Source organism: Glycine soja, chromosome 10 (assembly GCF_004193775.1).
Source record: "Glycine soja cultivar W05 chromosome 10, ASM419377v2, whole genome shotgun sequence".
NCBI lineage: Eukaryota > Viridiplantae > Streptophyta > Magnoliopsida > Fabales > Fabaceae > Glycine > Glycine soja.
Window position 1 is genome coordinate 12,346,916 of NC_041011.1, and position 19,995 is coordinate 12,366,910.

General features: G+C 36.1%; 1 protein-coding gene across 2 annotated transcripts in view; it reads left to right on the forward strand.

The window, feature by feature from the left end:
* The first annotated feature begins 588 nt into the window (after window positions 1-588).
* Window positions 589-19,995, forward strand: part of LOC114370961 (alpha-N-acetylglucosaminidase) — a 41,328-nt gene continuing 21,921 nt past the window's right edge. For both annotated transcript variants that reach the window (XR_003657973.1, XM_028328360.1), the window contains exons 1-11: window positions 589-903; window positions 1,660-1,733; window positions 2,060-2,271; window positions 2,887-3,008; window positions 4,107-4,192; window positions 4,836-4,930; window positions 5,389-5,470; window positions 10,800-10,906; window positions 12,106-12,136; window positions 12,274-12,391; window positions 13,787-13,837. Coding sequence is in view for 1 of the 2 variants with exons in the window: in XM_028328360.1 (XP_028184161.1) it covers window positions 694-903; window positions 1,660-1,733; window positions 2,060-2,271; window positions 2,887-3,008; window positions 4,107-4,192; window positions 4,836-4,930; window positions 5,389-5,470; window positions 10,800-10,906; window positions 12,106-12,136; window positions 12,274-12,391; window positions 13,787-13,837 (1,188 nt within the window). In the remaining variant the exon portion in view is untranslated. The remainder of the gene's footprint in view (window positions 904-1,659; window positions 1,734-2,059; window positions 2,272-2,886; window positions 3,009-4,106; window positions 4,193-4,835; window positions 4,931-5,388; window positions 5,471-10,799; window positions 10,907-12,105; window positions 12,137-12,273; window positions 12,392-13,786; window positions 13,838-19,995) is intronic.

The following is a 19,995-nucleotide window of genomic DNA, read 5'->3' on the forward strand; positions in this document are numbered from 1 at the left end:
ATGGCAGCATGAGTTTTATTCCAAAACCATTTTAAGAATTCAATATGTTATTTTTTTAAATGCGATAAAATATAAATAGGTGACGAGTCTTGGAATAAATCCAGATATAAATGCACATTCAATTAATAAGAAGATGCTAATATATGAATGGCTAAAAGAAATACTACACAGTATAGGACATGATATTAGAATCAATTAGCAAAGAAAAGATTTAAAGATTTTGTATTGATTTTCTTCTTCTATATTCAAACCTTATCATTTATCTTGCTATTTTTTTCTTCATTGAATGTTTTCTAAAATTTATTGAATGTTTTAAAATATTATAAATCTATAAACTCATTTGAAATTTTATGAATTTATATTTTTTTATAAATTTAATTAAAATCAAAACTACACAAGTTTTAGTCGTAAAAGTTTTTTAAGAAAATTCTTAAATGTCATAACATTATGTAAAGTTTTTTAAAATTTTCAGAATAATTTTTTATGTCAAAATTATTTTTAAAAATTCTAATCCAATAAATCCATTTTCTTACATTAACTTTTTGTTTGTACATGAGTATGCGTGTCGATAATACCGGTAGCCACAGTCAACGCAGTAGCAATTAGGTGTCGAAACAAAATACCACTGATAAAAACCCATGGCATCGTAGCCAACAATACTTTTTCATTTCTCTTTGTGGGAAGAAGATAACAATGTTGAAGTTGGGAATTGTGTTTCTAATATTGATTCTAACGCCTTTACTGCCGGCGGCACTGTCTAAGTATGAAGCCATAGAGCCTTTGCTGCAGCGCTTGGACTCCAAAAGGGCACCTCCATCCGTGCAAGAAGCCGCCGCCATTGGTCTTCTCAAAAGGCTGCTTCCTATCCATTTCTCCAGTTTTCAGTTCAAAATAGTTTCCAAGGTCTTTCTCCTTTTTTTTTTACTATAATGCATGATGTAAAAAGAAGGGTTTTTTTTTTTTTTTGATTTTTTTGTTGTTACGAGTCATGTATTAAAACTTTTGTAGACTTCTTATCATCAGTTTAGTCATGAGGTCACACAATTATAACCAGAGTAATGTTGAAAAGATCAATTTCTACATCATTATTAATGGTAAGAATTCAAAACAAAAATTTTAATACAATAAAAACTTAAAACAACAAAAGAATTTATTAGAAACTCAAAATAAAATTCGGTCTATGATGAACCTTGAACATATTTAAACTTTGTTTTATATTATTAGAATAGAAGTGACCGTTCTGAAAAGGAAATTTGTATAATCTTTTCCTATTCCAAATTGAAATGATACTTGTTTCTTATTAATGACAAAGATAGTTTTAAAAAAAATTATAAATTTAAGATAAATTTATTACTATAAACTAAATTAATCACTTTCTTTAAGATCAATTGGGTAATTTTAGGAATGAAGTGAGTATTTCTCAATAGAACAATAAAGAAAATCGGAAAACAGTTTGTTTCCTCTAACAGGCATTTTGTATTACTTATAGACTAAATTGCATATCATAAGTTCACAACCCATTAGATCATGTGACAGTCACTTTACATGCTAATTCTGTTGGAAGCATCAATGACGATACTGTTCAAAGTCGTTAGCATCTGCATCTGCTCTCATTTTTTTTAGGATTGAATGCAAAAATACGATTTTTACTATTTTCAGGATGTCTGTGGCGGAGACAGTTGTTTTCTAATAAACAATCACAACAAGTCAAGCCAGAATGAGCCTGAGATTATGTATGTCAGAAATTTATGCTGAAAATTATGATTAATGCTGTTTATTATTCCTTCTGAGTTCCAACTTTTCCTTAAATTTCTGAGATGATTGGATTTCTTTTATTTACAAGTTACTACTAGATTTGATCCGGCTTCTGCTTTTCGTATATTTAAATTTGATTTTCATGCATACAATGCTAATGAGCTTCTTGGTTTGTTCTGTATATCATGTGGTGAAAATTCTAGCATTGAAATCTTCTGCTCATGGATATGAACACTTGATTTGTTTGCTTTCGTCCTTTAATATTAATTTGATTCTGACACTGTCATGTATATATATTTGTCAGCATTAGAGGAACCACGGCTGTTGAGATTGCATCTGGCCTCCATTGGTATCTTAAGTATTGGTGTGGTGCTCATGTCTCATGGGATAAGACAGGTGGCATTCAGACAACTTCAATCCCTGAGCCAGGGTCACTACCCAGTTTAAAAGATGAGGGTCTGAAGATTAAACGCCCTGTTCCATGGAATTATTACCAAAATGTTGTTACCTCTAGTTGTGAGTATCAAAATCAACTTTCCATGCAACAAGACATTTCTCTCTCATTTTTCCATACTGCATCACTGACTGAGAATTTGAACTAATGTAGCTGACAAGCACCAATGCTTAAAACTTTGTTCTAATAAAGAATGATAATCTTGGGAGTCAATTGTTCCAAAGGAGTTGAACTAATCACTGTTTGTAAATGGAAAATTTTCAACTAAATAAGTCCTAGGCTTGATTTGGAAGGGGAAATAACCTACTTGCGAAACACAAAATTCAGTGCATTCTCAAGGTCAGATAGGTAGCCTAAACATATTTCTGCTATAGAGAAGATCATAGACTTACTATATCCCAAAAACTGCTGTGCAAGATCATCCTGTTGAGATTTATAAAAAACAGAAGCACGTTTCAAGGTATTGCTAACTGCCCTTAGGCATACATAATCATCCTCTTGCTAAATGTAATACTATTAAGTTGGGTGAGTTGGTCTTCCCATGTTTAGCTTACAAATCCATTCATGTCGAGGAATTATTGGATTTTCAATTAACATGATTTCCTCACAAGGGGAAGGGGGGAGGTGCCATTACAAGCAAATATCATAAGCTAAATATTCTTCTTGGTTATTTGCAGATTCATATGTTTGGTGGAACTGGGAAAGGTGGGAAAAAGAGTTAGACTGGATGGCACTTCAGGGGGTGAATCTTCCCTTGGCATTTACTGGGCAGGAAGCAATTTGGCAAAAGGTTTTTAAGGTGAAGTGCTATTCACATGCTTGTGTATGTCTGGATAAAGCTTGGTTTAAGAAAAATGAATTCTCTAGTTTGAGGATATTAATCGAGCCAAAGATTTGTTCCTAGAATCTATGAAGACCAAAATATTTTTTAGAGTGCTATATAAAGCTTTTTTCCCTATCAGATTTTTTAAACAGCTACATGTTATGATGATATTAGAAGTTCAGTATTTTATTTATGCTGTTATTAGTGATACTATTCAAAATGCGAGTTTTTTCACAATTCTTTTACTCTTTGTTTCTTTCTTTCCCAACCTCTTGGTCTAACTTTTTCTGTGTCAAATATAGTTTGTAGCTTGTTTTCATTTGGAATTTGTTATGTGATTGACTATGCTACATGCGCTTATGCTTAGATGGATTATAGAGCACAAGTATTTCTTTGGTATGTCCTTTAGCATATGTTGTTGATTATGATAACTGGACCAGAAATTGCTGAATAGTGCGGTGTTATCATTGAAATTGTGCACCTGATATAAGTACCAGAGATAAGTTTGTACAGAGAATTGTAGAGACTCTTTTCCTTGCTTCCTCTAAACTGAACATAAAAGAATATACTGATATCCCAGACTTTTTGAGAGACCTGGATAAAATAAGTTCTATTAATAATATTTGATAAAATGCTAGAAGTTTCGATGACAATGCTAACCAACATCACATATCTGGGATAAAGTGGTTCTCTTAGCTTCTTTGTGGTGCTATGCTCCTGGACTTCTTTCTTCCTCTTCTCTCTAATCAATGTTTTTCCTACTTACTACTACTACCACACTATTATTATTGTTATTAATATTATTAACAGGAGAAGTATATGTGCTATATAACATATAGGAATTATATGAAGTCAGTGTGGGCATACTAGCATATATGCTCACAATACACATGACTCTTCCACTGACTTTGAACTCTCACAATGTAGTTATGGGAATCTTTAGCTGATCGCCTACCAAATTTAGATGCATTGCATGATTCTTGTTGATATAATTTATTTTCATAAGAACAACTACAGCTATTTAATATTTTGTTCTCTTTCAATAGCTACTTGACTAATATCTTCTAATTGTAGGATTTTAACATAAGTTCAAAAGACTTGAATAATTTCTTTGGTGGACCTGCTTTCCTTGCTTGGGCTCGCATGGGAAATTTACATGGGTAGGTAAAAGCAGTATGTAAACCCTGTTGTTGGTTTTTAATCTGTATAGAAAAAGCCTAGGAAATGATCTTGCAAATTAAGTTGTTTGTGTTTCATATTCATTTTTCATTCATATTTCATATTGTATAAACTATAAAGAGTGTGTCCATGCTGAACATTTAATACATTGACAAAATAATATGAAAATCATAATGCTTAGAGGAAAACAAAAGAAGAGAGTTATAGTTTGGTACAGTTTCAAAATTATTTAAAGTTTGCAGACCTTGTTTCTGTTTTAAAACTCAAAGGGCTGGTGGGACACTATTAAGAAATGCATTCTTCTAATGTTACAAATATCCAATACCCAAATCATAAGAAATGAAATTGTATATTGGGTACTACTACTGTTTTCCCTTAATTTTAGCATTAAGTCTCCTAAAGAAGAAAAAAAAATCAGTTTAATGAAAATTTAGGAAACACCTATCATAATCTCTTTATTGAAAGAGTGACTAAACAAAAATAAGGAATCAGAGCTACATGAGAAAACTACAAAAAAATTACTAATCATGCTGATCCTTAACTCTTGGGATTGGGTTCAGATCATCTAATAACACTTTTGAACTGAATGTACTTTGGTTTCTAATGAGATTTATCATTTCACAGCTGGGGTGGGCCTTTATCTCAAAATTGGTTAGATCAACAATTGGTGTTACAAAAACAGATAATCTCTCGAATGCTGGAGCTGGGGATGACTCCTGGTATACTTGCACCATAAAACCTGTAGATTTGTTTTTTGAGTTTCATTCTGTTAAATATCAACACATGTCACACACACGTGTGTGTGCGTGTGTAAGGATTTGCTAACACACTCGTTTTTTAGTTAGGTTATCATAAAATACACCGACGGTGTAGCTTGCTGATGCACTCTAACTAAAAAACAAGTGCATGTACTTGAGCAAATGCTTGTGGAGTTTGCTAACCTACACACACTTGTTTTTAGTTGGAGTACGCTAACAAGTTATAATTAGAGGTTGTCTTAAAGTACACCAATGGTGTAGCTTGCTCCCCCCCACCCCACCCACACACCCACCCACCCTCACACACACACACACACACATATATATGCTTTGTGATTTTCAAATTCATGGAGGGTAAAATGTTGTCTACTTTTTCTAAATTTAGTGGTCTGATTTAACATTGACTCTTTATTTTCTAGTGCTGCCATCCTTCTCTGGGAATGTTCCAGCTGCTTTGACAAAGATATTCCCTTCGGCAAAAATAACTAGACTTGGTGACTGGTATTTCACTTCTCCTTTATATGATTGTTTATTTTTCAGTCATATTTTTGTGTTACTTTTTGCTGCATTCATTGCATGACTTAGTTGAAGAATTCCAAACAAGTGTGCAGATACAAAGAGAATGGATGGGTGGGGGGGGTTGCTTATGTGAAATTGATTATAGACTAAGTGAGGACAATTTCCTAGGCAAAATGTAAATGGGTGTGACTTCCTAAATAGTGGTTCCTAAGAAAACTATATGCATTTAACATTTGATGGATATGAATCACTTAACTTACCAGTGTTATCGATGGTGGACCATAGCGGATGGTGTTGTGGCATATGGCCAAAGGATGGCAAACAGAGAAAAATATTTTATATATATATATATGTGTGTGCGCTTGTATTCTTTTAATTATGTTTTTTTAATCATATTATATATAAATATATTCTATTATATATATAAGACAACATAATTAACAAAATAAAAAATATAAATTAAAAAAAATTGAAAGAATAACAGAATTAAAAACCATAATTTAAAAGACAAATAAAAAATAGTAGAATTGAAAGAATAATAGAACTAAAAAAGCATAATTAATAAAATAAAAAATAAAAACAGAATTGGAAAATATAAATAAAAAGTTCGGAATTTTCTATAATTAAAAATGTATAATATGAAAATATAATAAAAAAGAAAACAAATAATAAAATTAAAAGAATAATAGTCTTTAAAAAACAAATTAAAAGTAACATAATTAAATAATAAATAGGGTTAATTAAGTTTTTTGGTCCCTCAACTTTCTCAAATTATAATTTTTAGTCCCTCATAAATCTTGACAGCTTTTAGTCCTCTCTTAATTTTCTGTCAACATTTGTAGTCCCTATATTAAAATTAGTCCGTTAAGGGATGATGTGGTAAATAGATGTTCACATTAACAAAACACATGCATCACATTGGGGCACCATGTGGAACTATATGGAAGTGCCATGTGGCACTATATGGAAGTGCCATGTGGCACCCAAAGTAAGTGGCACAATGTTTTCGCTGCCTTTTTAGTCCTTTCAAAATTTTGAAATTCAGTTTAGTCCCAATAAAAAATTCAATCTTAACGTTTAGTCCCTCAAAAATTTGAATTCTAGTTTTTAGTTGTTAATTAAGTTGTTTTCTTAATTTAGCCATTTTTTATAGCAAAGTACCTATCAAACTCAAAGACAAGTTTTATCGTACAACTATACGTCCAACTATACTATATGGTAGTGAATGCTGAACTTTAAAGGGGCAACATGAGAAAAAGTAGGAATAACAGAAATGAAAATGTTAAGATGGACGTTTGGTTATAGTGTTATACAAGAAAGGATAGAATACATAAAGGATTTAGAGAAGAGAGAGAGTACAGTGATTTCTTATTGAGGAAATTCAACTCAACTGAAAACTGATTACAATTCAGTTTATATAGCAGTTACACAACTGTAACTGCCAACTAACCTGAGTTAGTTAGTGACAGCTATAACACAAATGTCCTAACTATCAGGCTAACTATTAACTGTCTAACTACTAACTATAGTTAGACTTACAGCTTTAGTTAAAAAGAAAACATTACAACGAGTAAGTGTACTCCTATAACCCCCCCGCAAGCTCCAGAGTGGTTGGCAGAAGGCTTTTCAACCACTCTGAGCTTGGTCCCGTATGTAGTGAAGTTAGAAAGGGTGAGAGCCTCAGTGAGAATATCTGCTCTTTGATCAGCAGCTGGAACATGAACAACCTGAAGATGTTTCCCAATAACCTTTTCACGAACAAAGAACAAGTCAAGCTCTATGTGCTTTGTGCTTGAGTACAAAACTGGATTATGAGCCAAGGCTACTGTGCTTAAGTTGTCACAGAAGATAACAGGTGGAGCATGAGGGACTTTTAGTTCAGCTAGGAGAGACTAAATCCAAGTAACTTCAGCTGTGGCCAAGGCTAGACTTCGATATTCTGCTTCTGTACTGGATCTGGCCACCACTGTCTGCTTTTTGGACCACCAGGAGACCAAATTAGGTCCTAGAAAGATGGCAGCACCAGAAGAAGATCTTCTGTCATCCGGATCAGATGCCCAGTCAGCATCACAATAAGCATGAACAGAGAAATGGGAAACTGAGAAGTTAGGCCGAGGCTGCATATGCAAACCAAAGTTTATAGTCCCTTTGAGATACCTAAGTATCCTTTTAACAGCCATCCAGTGTTGTTCAGTAGGTTTACCCATAAACTGGCACACTTTGTTGACTGAAAAACTTATCTCTGGCCTCGTAACTGTAGCATATTGGAGAGCACCCACAACAGATCTATAGAGAGAGGGATCTGAAAAGGATTCATATCCTGTACTAGTTGACTTACGGCCACCAACCATAGGATAAGAAAATGAATTGGCTTCATCCATAGTAGTCTTTTCCAATAGGTCTCTAATGTACTTTGATTGAGTAAGTATAAGAAATTCATTAGTTTGAGAGCTGACCTCAATTCCCAGAAATAGTCAAGATCTCCTAAATCCTTGAGAGGACTCAGAATTGAGTTTATATACGAGAGATTGATGAAAGTGGGATTATTTCCTGTGACAATAATGTCATCCACATAGACCAGCATGTAGACCACAGTAGTAGAGCCTGAATACACAAATGGAGGGATCACACTTACTGGATTTAAAATTGAAGGTAAGAAGAGTAGTTCTAAGTTTGTCAAACCAAGCTCTTGGGGCTTGCTTAAGTCCATAGATTACTTTGTTGAGCTTGCAAACAAGCTGTTTGTTGGAGTCCTCAAAGCTAGGGGTTGAGTCTTGTAGACTTCCTCCTGAACAATGCCATTGAGAAAGGCATCGCTGACATCTAGCGACTGAAGTTTCCATTTGTGAGTGATAGCAAGTGTCAGAAAGATTTTTACAGTGACTGGTTTGATTACAGGTGAAAAGGTCTCATTGTAATCATAACCAAGCCTCTAATGAAAGCCTTTGTCAACAAGCCTGGCTTTATACTTGCTGACTGTCCCATCAGGGTTCTTTTTGACCCTAAACACCCATTTTCAACCAATGGGAGACCTTGAGGAAGGTATGTCTACAAGTGTCCAAGTGCCATTGTGAATAAGAGCATCATATTCTGCCTTCATAGCTGCATGTCAAGTAGGATTGTAAAGAGGGATGACTTAGTTGACTTGGGTTCAGCATGAGTGAGAAGCAAAGTTGGTTGGATCCTAGGTTTTACAATGCCAGCTTTTGCCCTTGTACACATGGAGTGAGTATTGTCAGGTCTGGCCAGCAAGGGAAGTGATTCTGCAGTGGGTGCTGAAGCAGATATCACAGGGGAGGATGAGGGAGCTGGTGCTGCAGTGGAAGAGACCTCTGGTTGAGAAGATGGTAAAGGACCAGCAGCTGCTGGTATAGGGATTTGTTCATTATTACTCAGATTAGATTGATGTTTCCACGTTCCAGTGCTCCGGGGACCCTTCTCTCCTTCTTTGAAGATCTGTTTTTGAATTTTCGGAAGCTTTTTCAGTGACCTTGCCGAAGAACACCATGCCGTCCACGTGCACAGCCAACTCAAAACACCACTGCACGGGGCCCCACGTAGGGCCCTATCGCGTGAATTGACGCGTGACACATCTCTGGCGAGCGTCATACTGGTCTCCATCATCACTGCAGGCCTTCATTGGCTGCTGTGGAACCATGTTTATCCGGCACAACCACATGACTCGAACCACCTTTAGTTTCTATTTGGTTGACCATATTTGTAACAAGCTCGATTTGTGACATTCATGCTTGAGCTTGAGGGGGAGTGTTAGAATTATATATGTAGATGATTGTGGAAATTAGACAGAATCATACGATTCTGATTGTACAGCTATAATTAGGATTTGCTATTATTTATTTCCTTTCTTAGTTGCAACAATCATAGGGATTTTGGTTCCTGATTTTTATGGAAGCAATTAATGATATACAAATTCAGCCTCATATGCAGGATATTAGGGTCTGGAAAGCTGATCCTAGTGGTATATATTCTACTAAGTCAGCCTACAGATTATTGATGACCAGCAATCAAATTCCAGAGGCTAACATCTTAAAGACTATTTGGAAGCTGAATATACCCCCAAGGGCTGCGATTTTCTCTTGGAGACTTATTTTAAATAGATTACCCACTAGAGGAAATCTCCTTAGAAGAAATGTGCTGATTCAGGATAATTCATTCCCTCTATGTGGGAATGCTCAAGAGGAGGTGGATCACTTGTTCTTCAATTGTAAATTGACCACAGGGCTTTGGTGGGAATCCATGAGATGGAACCAGATGGTTGGCCCCATTACACCTTCTCCAGCATCTCATTTTGCTCAATTTTGTGAGGGCTTTTTTGCAGGGCAAAACCAATCTCATCGATATGGATGGTGGGTAGCATTGACTAGCTCTATATGGCAGCATAGGAACCAATTGGTATTCGAGGGCAATCACTTTCAACCTTCTAAAGTGATGGATGATGCCTTATTCCTCATATGGTCTTGGTTACAGACCAGAGAGAAAAACTTTAGTATTTCTTTCAATCAATGGTCTTCTAACCTGGTGGAATATTTTAGTTAATATGGGCTGCGTATATTTATCCTATGTAGTGGGCTGGATATATTTATCCTATGTAGTGAGATTACTGTTGGGTAGTTATTTATGTTGGAAGGCGACACACTAAGTGTCTTGTATCCATGTACTTCAACAGTACCTCTGGTACTGCTATGATTCATATCAATAATATATATTTTTGCCTTCCAAAAAAAAAAAGTCTTGTAACCCTATTTATACACACCATAGTACCTTTTTTCAAATATAGAAAAATACAGTTCATTTTTCTATAATATATTATTCTCTTAATTATCATTAGAGAACAATTAGGGATTTGTTCATTATTACTTAGATTAGATTGAGTCTATGTAATTAATGTAGATCCTATTTGCTCATTATAAATAAAGGATTAGTGGGTCATCCAAGACACACAACATTACACAATAAGCAGAATAAAGGAGAATAAAATAAAACCAGATTTGAAAAGGGAGAATAAAATAAAACCAGATTTGAATAATCTGATCTCAATCTTAACTACTTAAATCTTCTAGAATAAAGGAGAATAAAATAAAACCAGATTTGAATAATCTGATCTCAATCTTAACTACTTAAATCTTCTGTAATCGTTATTTTAGGATAAAAGCACATACTATCAACAATACGATAATGAACTGCACACTGGCTTGTTTTGGATTGTTGCTGATAAGACCTTTTTAAGTTTTAAAGCTTCATCTCTACCATGTATTTACCATCTGAGGTATTTCATTATTCTTGCTTCTAGGAACACTGTTGACGGTGATCCTCGTTGGTGCTGTACATACCTTCTTGATCCATCTGATCCTTTATTTGTTGAAATAGGGGAGGCTTTTATAAGGAAGCAAATCAAAGGTGTGCTTGATTTCTCTTTTTTTTCCTTCCCTTTTTTAAATGATGTATATAAGTGGAGGGACAATTTTCACCTTACAAGTTGGTTTGATATGGTTGAGTTAAACCCAAACTCATATTTTAAGATGGTATCAGTGCCTATTCTAGTTTCATTGTGGACCACCTGCATTTGCCATGCTCCAAGCTGGAAGCCTTGGATGTGAGGGGGAGTGTTGGAAAGCTGCCTTAATTGAGATCCCCCTTAGTTGCAGCCTCTTTAGGAGCTGCCTTGCGGTCCTCTATTGGGTTGCCTTAATTGCAACATCAAGAGTGGTGGTTTAGTCCTACATCAACTAGAGATATGACCAAGTTAAAGTATATAAGTGGGAGGCAACCCTCACCTTAAAAGCCGGTTTTGTAGGGTTAACTTAGGTCTAAACCCCACATTCTAAGATATGGTATTAGAGCCTATCCTAGAGCCACTGCTGGGCCACCTGAATTTGCCACGCTCTAGGCTAGAAGTCCTAGGTATGAGGAGGAGTGTTGGAAAGTCATAGTAATTGTGACCCCCCTTAGTTGTGGTCTCTTTAGGGGCCATATCACTACCACTCTTGAGGCAGCTGCAATTAAGGCAACTTCGAAGAAGTCGCAACTACAGTGGGTTAGGGGAGACAGCAATTAAGGCGGCTTTCCAATACTTGTTCATGTGGATATTAATGGGCACCACATTGCTGGGATTGCTGAGCATGGTGAGCCTTTGGTTCATGTTGACCAGAGAAAGGAGAGACAGGAATGGAAGGGGCAGTCATTGAATTGTGTTGAAACCTGTTAAGGGGAAAGGGAGGAGTCTAACACAATTCATAGGTGGCTATGGGAAGCATGAGGTGTGAGTATGGTGGAGGGAGGGATGAAGGGGGAGTATTGAATATGTAGATGGATTTCTCAGAGGCTTAGATCTTGAGGCAGAGTATAGGTTCTCTGTGTTTTTCTTTTGTTTTGTGTCTTACCTCTGCTACTCTCTACTTCCATTACTATAATGACTTAATTAGAGCATTGCTCTATACTGTTTCCTATTATACCAGAGTGAATACTTGGATCTATCACTTTCTTTTATTTTTAAGGTGAATACTTGAGTGATGATTATAATCTTCTGTGCTTTTTCCCCCTTTTCCCCTTCACACTATCTACCTCAATTGTGACTTTTTTTTAAAATTTTTTTACAGAATATGGGGATGTAACGGACATTTACAACTGGTAGACTCACTTATGCTCCACACTTTACATTATTTATTTTCTCTTGGACAATTTGGTTGCAATGTTGTAACTGGACTGGAGTGTTTTTTTTTTAATATCTTTGTTCCTGACATACAGAGTATATTTTTTTACTTCAGTGACACGTTCAATGAAAACTCCCCACCTACCAATGATCCAGAATATATATCAAATCTTGGAGCTGCAGTATATAAAGGGATTTCCAAAGGTGACAAGGATGCTGTCTGGTTAATGCAAGTATGTTTCAGTTGACTTGGGATCTTCTGGTTTCCTTTTTGATTCCTTGTATACCATGTGTTCTCTAATTCAAATTTTATAAGAATCTCAATTCCAGAAACAGCTGCTCTAAAGTGTGCCTATAAAGTATAAAGTACACAAGGACATCCATCTTTTAATTTTGTAGGTTAAAAGATCATATTGTACTTTAAATTGAACCAAGGAGGGTGGATACACTCTTTCTTTGTACACTTTATAAACAGGCTCAATTTAGAGGAGCCTTATTCCTCAACTCCCAAAGATAGAGAGATAGACTAGTTTGATGCCTCCATTATCTTCAGGAGTACCTTTCTTATATTCTCCTGTTCCAGATATCTTACAATAAATATTATTTGTTATTTTTATGTAAATTTCTTGTAGGTTTTTCTTGACATTTTTTATCGAATCATTTTCATTTTATAAGATCCCAACTTGGAAAATCATGGACAAAACTATAAGAGGATAAATAAATACATCATAGGTACTAGGCAATCATGGCCGAAACCGATGATTGAGCAGGTGAAGACACTGGTTCAAGGTTCAATGGTCTAACCTAGTTGAAACGATTTCTATTTTTAATGTTATATAATATTTTTAATACTAGGTTAAGCATATAAAATCACTTGGACCAAGCCTGTATATATACTAAAACCCTTTTATTCTAAATAGCTCTAACATAAACGACTAACAAACTCATAACCATGCTGTATTCAAACACACGGTTTCAGTCTAAATATGCCTTTGTTCTTTCTCTTCAACAGATCTTATGTAATCAATAGTGATTCTATTTGCTTATTATTAATAAAGACTTAAGTGTTGTCATCCAATGCATACAACATACAACACATTACAGTAAATCCTTTCAACAGTAATATATATATATATATATATATATATATATATATATATATATATATATATATATATATATATATATATATATATATGGGAGGAGATCCATTTATGCCAAGAGAACTATTTTAGAGTTGCCTCTCATCCTTACCATTTATTTTCTTAAGATCTAATGGTTGTAATAAGTAACTAATTTTAACCATTAAATCTCAAGAAAATGAATGGTGAGGATGATGAGTTACTCTTGGAGTAAGTGGATCCCTCCTCTCTCTCTATATATAATGCAAAGAACATAAATACTCTCTGTACCCTAATCACAGGCATGATACACTTAATTTTCAACACAATCAAATGATTGAATCTCTTTTCGTTTCTTCTGCTGTGGATGTTTTTATGCTGTACTGTTGAAGTTGCTTTAAATAGCTGAAGAGTTACAATTATCCTCTTTTTCCATTTCTTTTCATGAATATTTTGGTGCCTTTATACAGTGACTTGTAGCTGACAAATATATAAATGAATTTGCAGGGCTGGCTCTTCTACTCTGACTCATCATTTTGGAAGCCACCTCAAATGAAAGTATGGAATTCAGAAACTGACCAGATATCTTTTGTTTTCTTGAGTAGATGGGCCCTACAAAGCTTAATCCACTTTACATGTCATATATGCAATTCATTTGTGCAGCCCACAAATGGTCGAAATATCATTTCCTGATTAACAGAATTGTAACAGAATGTAATAAAAGATATTTTGAGAGAGAAAAACTTCAGAAATGAGAAGTGAAAATATCATTTGGCACTGAACTTTGTGTTACAACTTGATATATAGGCCGAGATAGTTAGTTATGACAGCTGCCAATAACTAACCTACTAACTAACCTAATTAACACACTTAGCTGAGAATGCAGTTGAATACTGCTACTCTCTGTACAATACTCTAATACCCCCCTCAAACTCAAGGTGGGTGAGACTTTGAGGAAGTCTCAAGCACATTGAGTTTGGCTCTTAGAAACATGAATCTGTTTGGCAAGAGTGGCCTGGTGAGTGCATCTGCCCACTGATCAAGAGCAGGGATATGATGAACAACTAGCTGCCTTGTCAAAACTTTTTTCCTAACAAAGAAGACATCAATTTTCATATGCTTGGTTTGTGAATGAAGGACTGGATTATGAGCTATAGCCACTGCATTTTGATTTTCATAGAAGACAATAGGGGTGCTGAAGGAAACTTTCAATTCAGTCAAGAGGGTCTGAATGCAAGATATCTCTGCAGCAGTCTGGGATAAACTTCGATATTCTGCCTCTATACTGGACCTTGCAACAACTTGCTGCTTGTGGGACCACCATGATATGAGACTAGGACGAAAGTAGATAGCTACCCCAGAAGTAGACCTTCTGTCATCAATATCAGATGCCCAATCTGCATCACAGAGGGCTCCAAGAGTGTATGGTTGCCCCAAAACAGCAGGTTTAAGGTGAAGACCATGCTGCTCTGTACCCTTCAATTATCTTAGGATTCTTTTCACTGCAATCCAGTGAGAATCTAAAGGGTTGACCATAAGTTTGCAGACTTTGTTTACTGTGTAGCTTATCTCAGGCCTAGTGATAGTCAAATACTGTAAAGCACCCACAACAGATTTGTATAAAGTAGGGTCAGAAAAGAGATCTGAGCCTGTTTTAGTGAGCTTGCAGCTGGAAGCCATAGGTGAAGAAATAGGCTGAGCCTCTGCCATATTTATTTTCTGCAACAAATCTCGGATATATTACTCTGAGTGAGGAGTAATGACTTGTCAGGAAGTGTCTTAACATCAATTCCCAGAAAGTAGTCTAGCAGACCAAGTTGTTTTAAGAGAAAATTTAGAATTAAGCTGAGATTTTAGGTGCTAAATCAGCTTAGTGGAACTGCCAGTAAGGGTGATATCATCCACATAGACTAGAACATACACTGTGAGATGCGGTCTTGTACACAAAAAAGAGAGGGGCACACTTACTAGCAACAAAACCAAAGTGAATTGGAGTAGATTGCAGCCTCTCAAACCACTGTCTTGGGGCTTGTTTAAGCCCATACAAAGCTTTATTCAGCTTGCAGACCATAGAGGAATTTGATTGGTGGAAACCAGGGGTTTGAGACATGTAGACAATCTCCTTTATTCATCTTTGGAGATGTAGATTCTGCCATCTGCTGCAAGACACTTATAGCCTTTATGAGAAAGTGAGTAACCTTCCTGAGATCTTGGTTGTAGCTTGTGCTGATTATAGGGTCTGAGGAGGGGAAAGCAAGCACAACAAAAAATCTTGAGAAATTTGTAATCTGGGAGTCTTTTGTACAGCCTTTGGAAAGGTACTTCATTCTGAATAGCTGTTGAAGGAAGCCTCTTGATTAAGTAAACACTGGAAATGACAGCATGATCCCAATATTCCAAGGTCTAAGCTTGAGATAACATAGTCAAGGCTGTTTCCACTATATGTCCGTGCTTCCTTTCTACCAGACCATTTTGGTGGTGTGTATGAGGGCATATGAGTCTATGAATAATACCAAGCTCTGCAAGATACTTAGTAAAAGGTCTGTATTCCCCTCCCCAATCAGACTAGACAGCTTTAATAGGCAAATTAAATTGAGTTTTCACCATAGTTTGAAACTGTTTAAAGATAGGTAGTGTCTCTGATTTATTTTTCAACAAGTACAACCAAGTGAAACAAGTGTGAGCATCAACAGAAGTTACATAGTATTTATAAACAGTGTAAATGAGTTCAAAAGGAGTTGAATACACAGTAAGAGAGGGAGAGGAGGGAAGTTATGAGATTTGCCAATGCAACAATGGGAACAAAAGTCAGAACTTGTTTTATTGATAAGAGGTAGATTACAAAGTTTGAATACAAGTTTCATAACATCAGCATTAGGATGACCTAATCTGGAATGCCAAGTGGCAAAAGAAACAGTACTATAGAAACTGTATTTACAGCAGAGACATTATTGATTCTGTTTACAGAAGGTGAAACAGAGTCGGAAGAAGATGCTCTTGACATGGTATTGACAGTGAAAGAAGACTGAAGTTGCTGTTTAGTTAATTGAAGCAAAGCTGGGAATTGGTAAAGGCCATCTTAACCAACCAATCCCTTAAGAAGAACTTCCTTAGAGACCTGAGATTTAACAAACAAAATTCAGGATGAAACTCAAAAAACACAGAATTATCTTTTTGCAAAATTGACTCACTCATCAAATTTTTGGTTATGGAAGGGACTGTAAGTGTATATGAGTAACTAACTCAGTTGAGTTTACTACTGTAGTTAATTAACAGTTAGCTTTAGTTACTTTTCAGTTACAACTAATTCTCAACTGAATCTCAACAGTATAAGTACTGTTCTTGTAAGAGATCTCAGTGGCTTTTGCATATTCTAAAATGAGATATACAAATCTCTTTTTCTCTCTCTAGAGTTTCTACAGGGACAAACAAAAGATTATTATAAATAAGAGGAAATTTAGGATTAAAAGGAGACTGGAAAGATGATTCACCTGAGGAATTGATGCTCAATCCCTGACCATTACCAATGGTGATTTGGTCTAGTCCTTCAAAGGGTGTAGTCTGGTGAATATTTTGAGGGAGATTTGTGACATGATGGGAAGCAGGTGGGTGGGTTTGTGAATGGGCTTGTGGAGCAGGTGCTTGAGGGTGATTGTAATGAGGCTGGCTAGGGTACTGGTTATGATACTGGTTAGGGTACTGATTGGGATAATGGCTAGGAGGGGGTAACATCTGATATTGAGACTGGTTAGGGTACTGATTGGGGTACTGGTGAGGGTATTAGGGTAGTGATTTGGCTGAATTGGATAGTTCATGGGTTGTGTAGGGACATAATTGTCATTATGTCTGTAGTAACAATAAGAGGCATCATGATTGTATTTGTAACGACCTCTACCTCCTTGGCCATCACCATTTCTATAGCCGTGACCACCACCACGGCCACCACGAGAAAAATTTCGTCCACCACCACGATCATTGTTGAGAAAGCGATTACTCCCATTATAGGAATATGTTGAATCACTGCTCTAAGTAACACTATTCTGAGCCTGAGCAACATTTGCTTGTGGGTCTGGAGTACCAGTGGTGTTAGGAAACATTTACTGAGAGGAATTGGGGGTATAATTAGGTTTAACAGCTTCTGTGAGATTGATAGAAGCAAGCAATTGCTTGCGAGTCTTATCAATACGTGTTTCATGAGGGAGAAGGAGAGTCTCTACGTCATCAATGGTAAGAGCCTCAAACCTGCAACTAATAAGAGTAGCCAGCGACTCAAATTCATTAGTAAGCCATCAAGAACTATATCAACATGCTCACTGACTGGAACTACTTCTCCAATAGGCGACAGAGAATTGATCTAGGTCTGAACTTGTTGAACATGTATCAGCAGTTGCCTATTAGTTTGTTATTTTCTACTAATTGTTTGACCAAGTCTTTAGAATTAGTTATTTTATTTTCTGTTACTTAGTAGCTGTTATGTTAGTGGTTTGTTATTGTTTAGGAAGTCAGTTATTGTTGTTTCTTTCAGTTACTACAAATCTGTATTTAAACAGATGATCATTCAATAAAAAAATGTGCATTCATCTCCCTTTATTTTGTGAGTTATGCTTATTTTACAACAAAACTTGAAGAAGGTATTCAGAACTTGAGCGATTGTCAAGATAAATATTTCAAAGATCGCCGCAAAGCTGTTTCTTCTTTCCACGAATGATAGACTGAAAATGTGAATGAAGCTTGTCCCAGAGATGCGCGAAAGCAAGAGCTAATCCTGTTGTTCTCAAAGCAGAAACTCAGGTGAAGTTTTTCCAGCATCACGATCGGCAAGCGTCGCATAGCGCAGTGGAATCTGTGGATTGGTGAGAAGATAATGAAGACGATGTCTTTTAATCGCAGGTTCAACCTGTTGACACCGTAACAGATAATTGGACTTCTTGAGTTTCTCCAATATCGAATGTGAAAAATCCTTTGTAGTTGCGGTGGAAGATGCGACGGCGACTGGTGTTTCTGCGGAAATTGGTGTCAGAATTTCTTCAGAAGCAGAAGCCATGAAGAGGAATAAATGGGGATCGAAAAACTAGCTCAATGATACCATAAAGGAAACAGAGAGAGAAAAAGGAAAGATGCACTGAGGTGAAAAGTTGTTACTATTCAACCCAAACAGAAAACAGTTTACACTTTGGTTTATATAGTGGGTACAGTAGGGTAACTGCCAACTAACTAGAGTTAGTTAGTGACAGCTGTTACACAACTGTCCTAACTACTAAACTAACTATTACTAACTGAAAAATAACAGTAGTTAGGCTAAGAAAGAAAAATAACAAGTACACAGTAAGAATACTCCTATAATAAGAAAACCTTCAAGATGATGACTTCAGATAACAGGTTCAACATGTTGAATCCAGAGAAGATTATTCTTCGCATGCAGCTTCTGAGAGATAGAGTGTGTGAAGGTCTTTGAAGTGCTTGCCGGCAGAGGAGGCGGTGGAGGAGGAGGGGAGGAAGGAGGAGAATTAGGAATTGATGTGGAAGCCATGAACAAAAGCTAGGTTTTTGACCTAAGCTCTGATACCATAATAGAGGTTGAGGGAATTTGAGAGAAGAGAAGAGTTGCAATTGAGAAAGAAGATATTATTCAACCCAATCTGTAATGTAGTTACAAGACTATTTATATATGATGAGATCATGGATTCTGACGAAGAAGTGCTAGAGAAGTCCATTTCTCCAATTGGCCCAATAACACGCGTAAGAACAAAAACAATGGAGTCCTTAGTTTCTTTGAAGGAGAAAACAATAATGGGTTGGGTTACATTGCTAAGTTATGAATAAATGTAAAGAAAAAGGTGCTGAAGTGTCCATACTTGGGCCCATTGGCCCAATAGCTATTTTGGGCTGGAATTGAAGCATTTTGGAAGAAGACCAAAGGACAAATCTGATGGGGTGCATGGAGCACTTTTTTATCATTAATAAACATTATTAGAAACTAAACAGTATCATAAAAGAAGATTAGAGAGAGTTTGAGAGAGAGGAAAACTCAAGAATCAAGAAAGGAAAAATATATTTGGCCAGTGAATATTGTGTTACAAAGATATATATATATATATATAAAACAGTTACTGAAACTGTTTGTAGCTAACTTTGAACTAACTAGGAAGACTAACAAGCTTCCAAACTATCTTTTAACTAACTCCCTTTAACTAAGAGTGCAGTTGAATACTGCAACTCTTTTGTACATACTCTAATAAACGTGAAGCTTTAATAATTTTTAGCAGAGCACTTTGTTTTTATTGCCATTTAATGTATTTTGCTGTTTTACTAGCCCACTAAGTTTGCCCATTAACTCATTCAATCTATCATTGCTGGGTAAGTGGAAATGGAACCTGTTTCATAGCCAAGGAGAGCTGTGGGCTAGGGTACTAGAATCGAAGTATGTGGGCTGGAGGGGTTTAAGCGAAATAACTAGAGGGAAGGGTGAATCGGTATGGTGGAGGGATCTAAAGCTCGTGCTTAATCACTCGCATCATGGAGCGATAATGAAGAATACAACAGCATGGAGGGTTGGTTGTGGGGATAAGTTTAAATTTTGGGAGGACGTATGGATGGGGGGAGAGGAGTCGTTACTTGCAAGATTCCCTAGGTTGTATAGCATTTCTACTCAGCAACACCAAAGTATACAGCATATGGGGGTCTTCAAAGATGCAGGTTGGGAATGGAACTTTAGG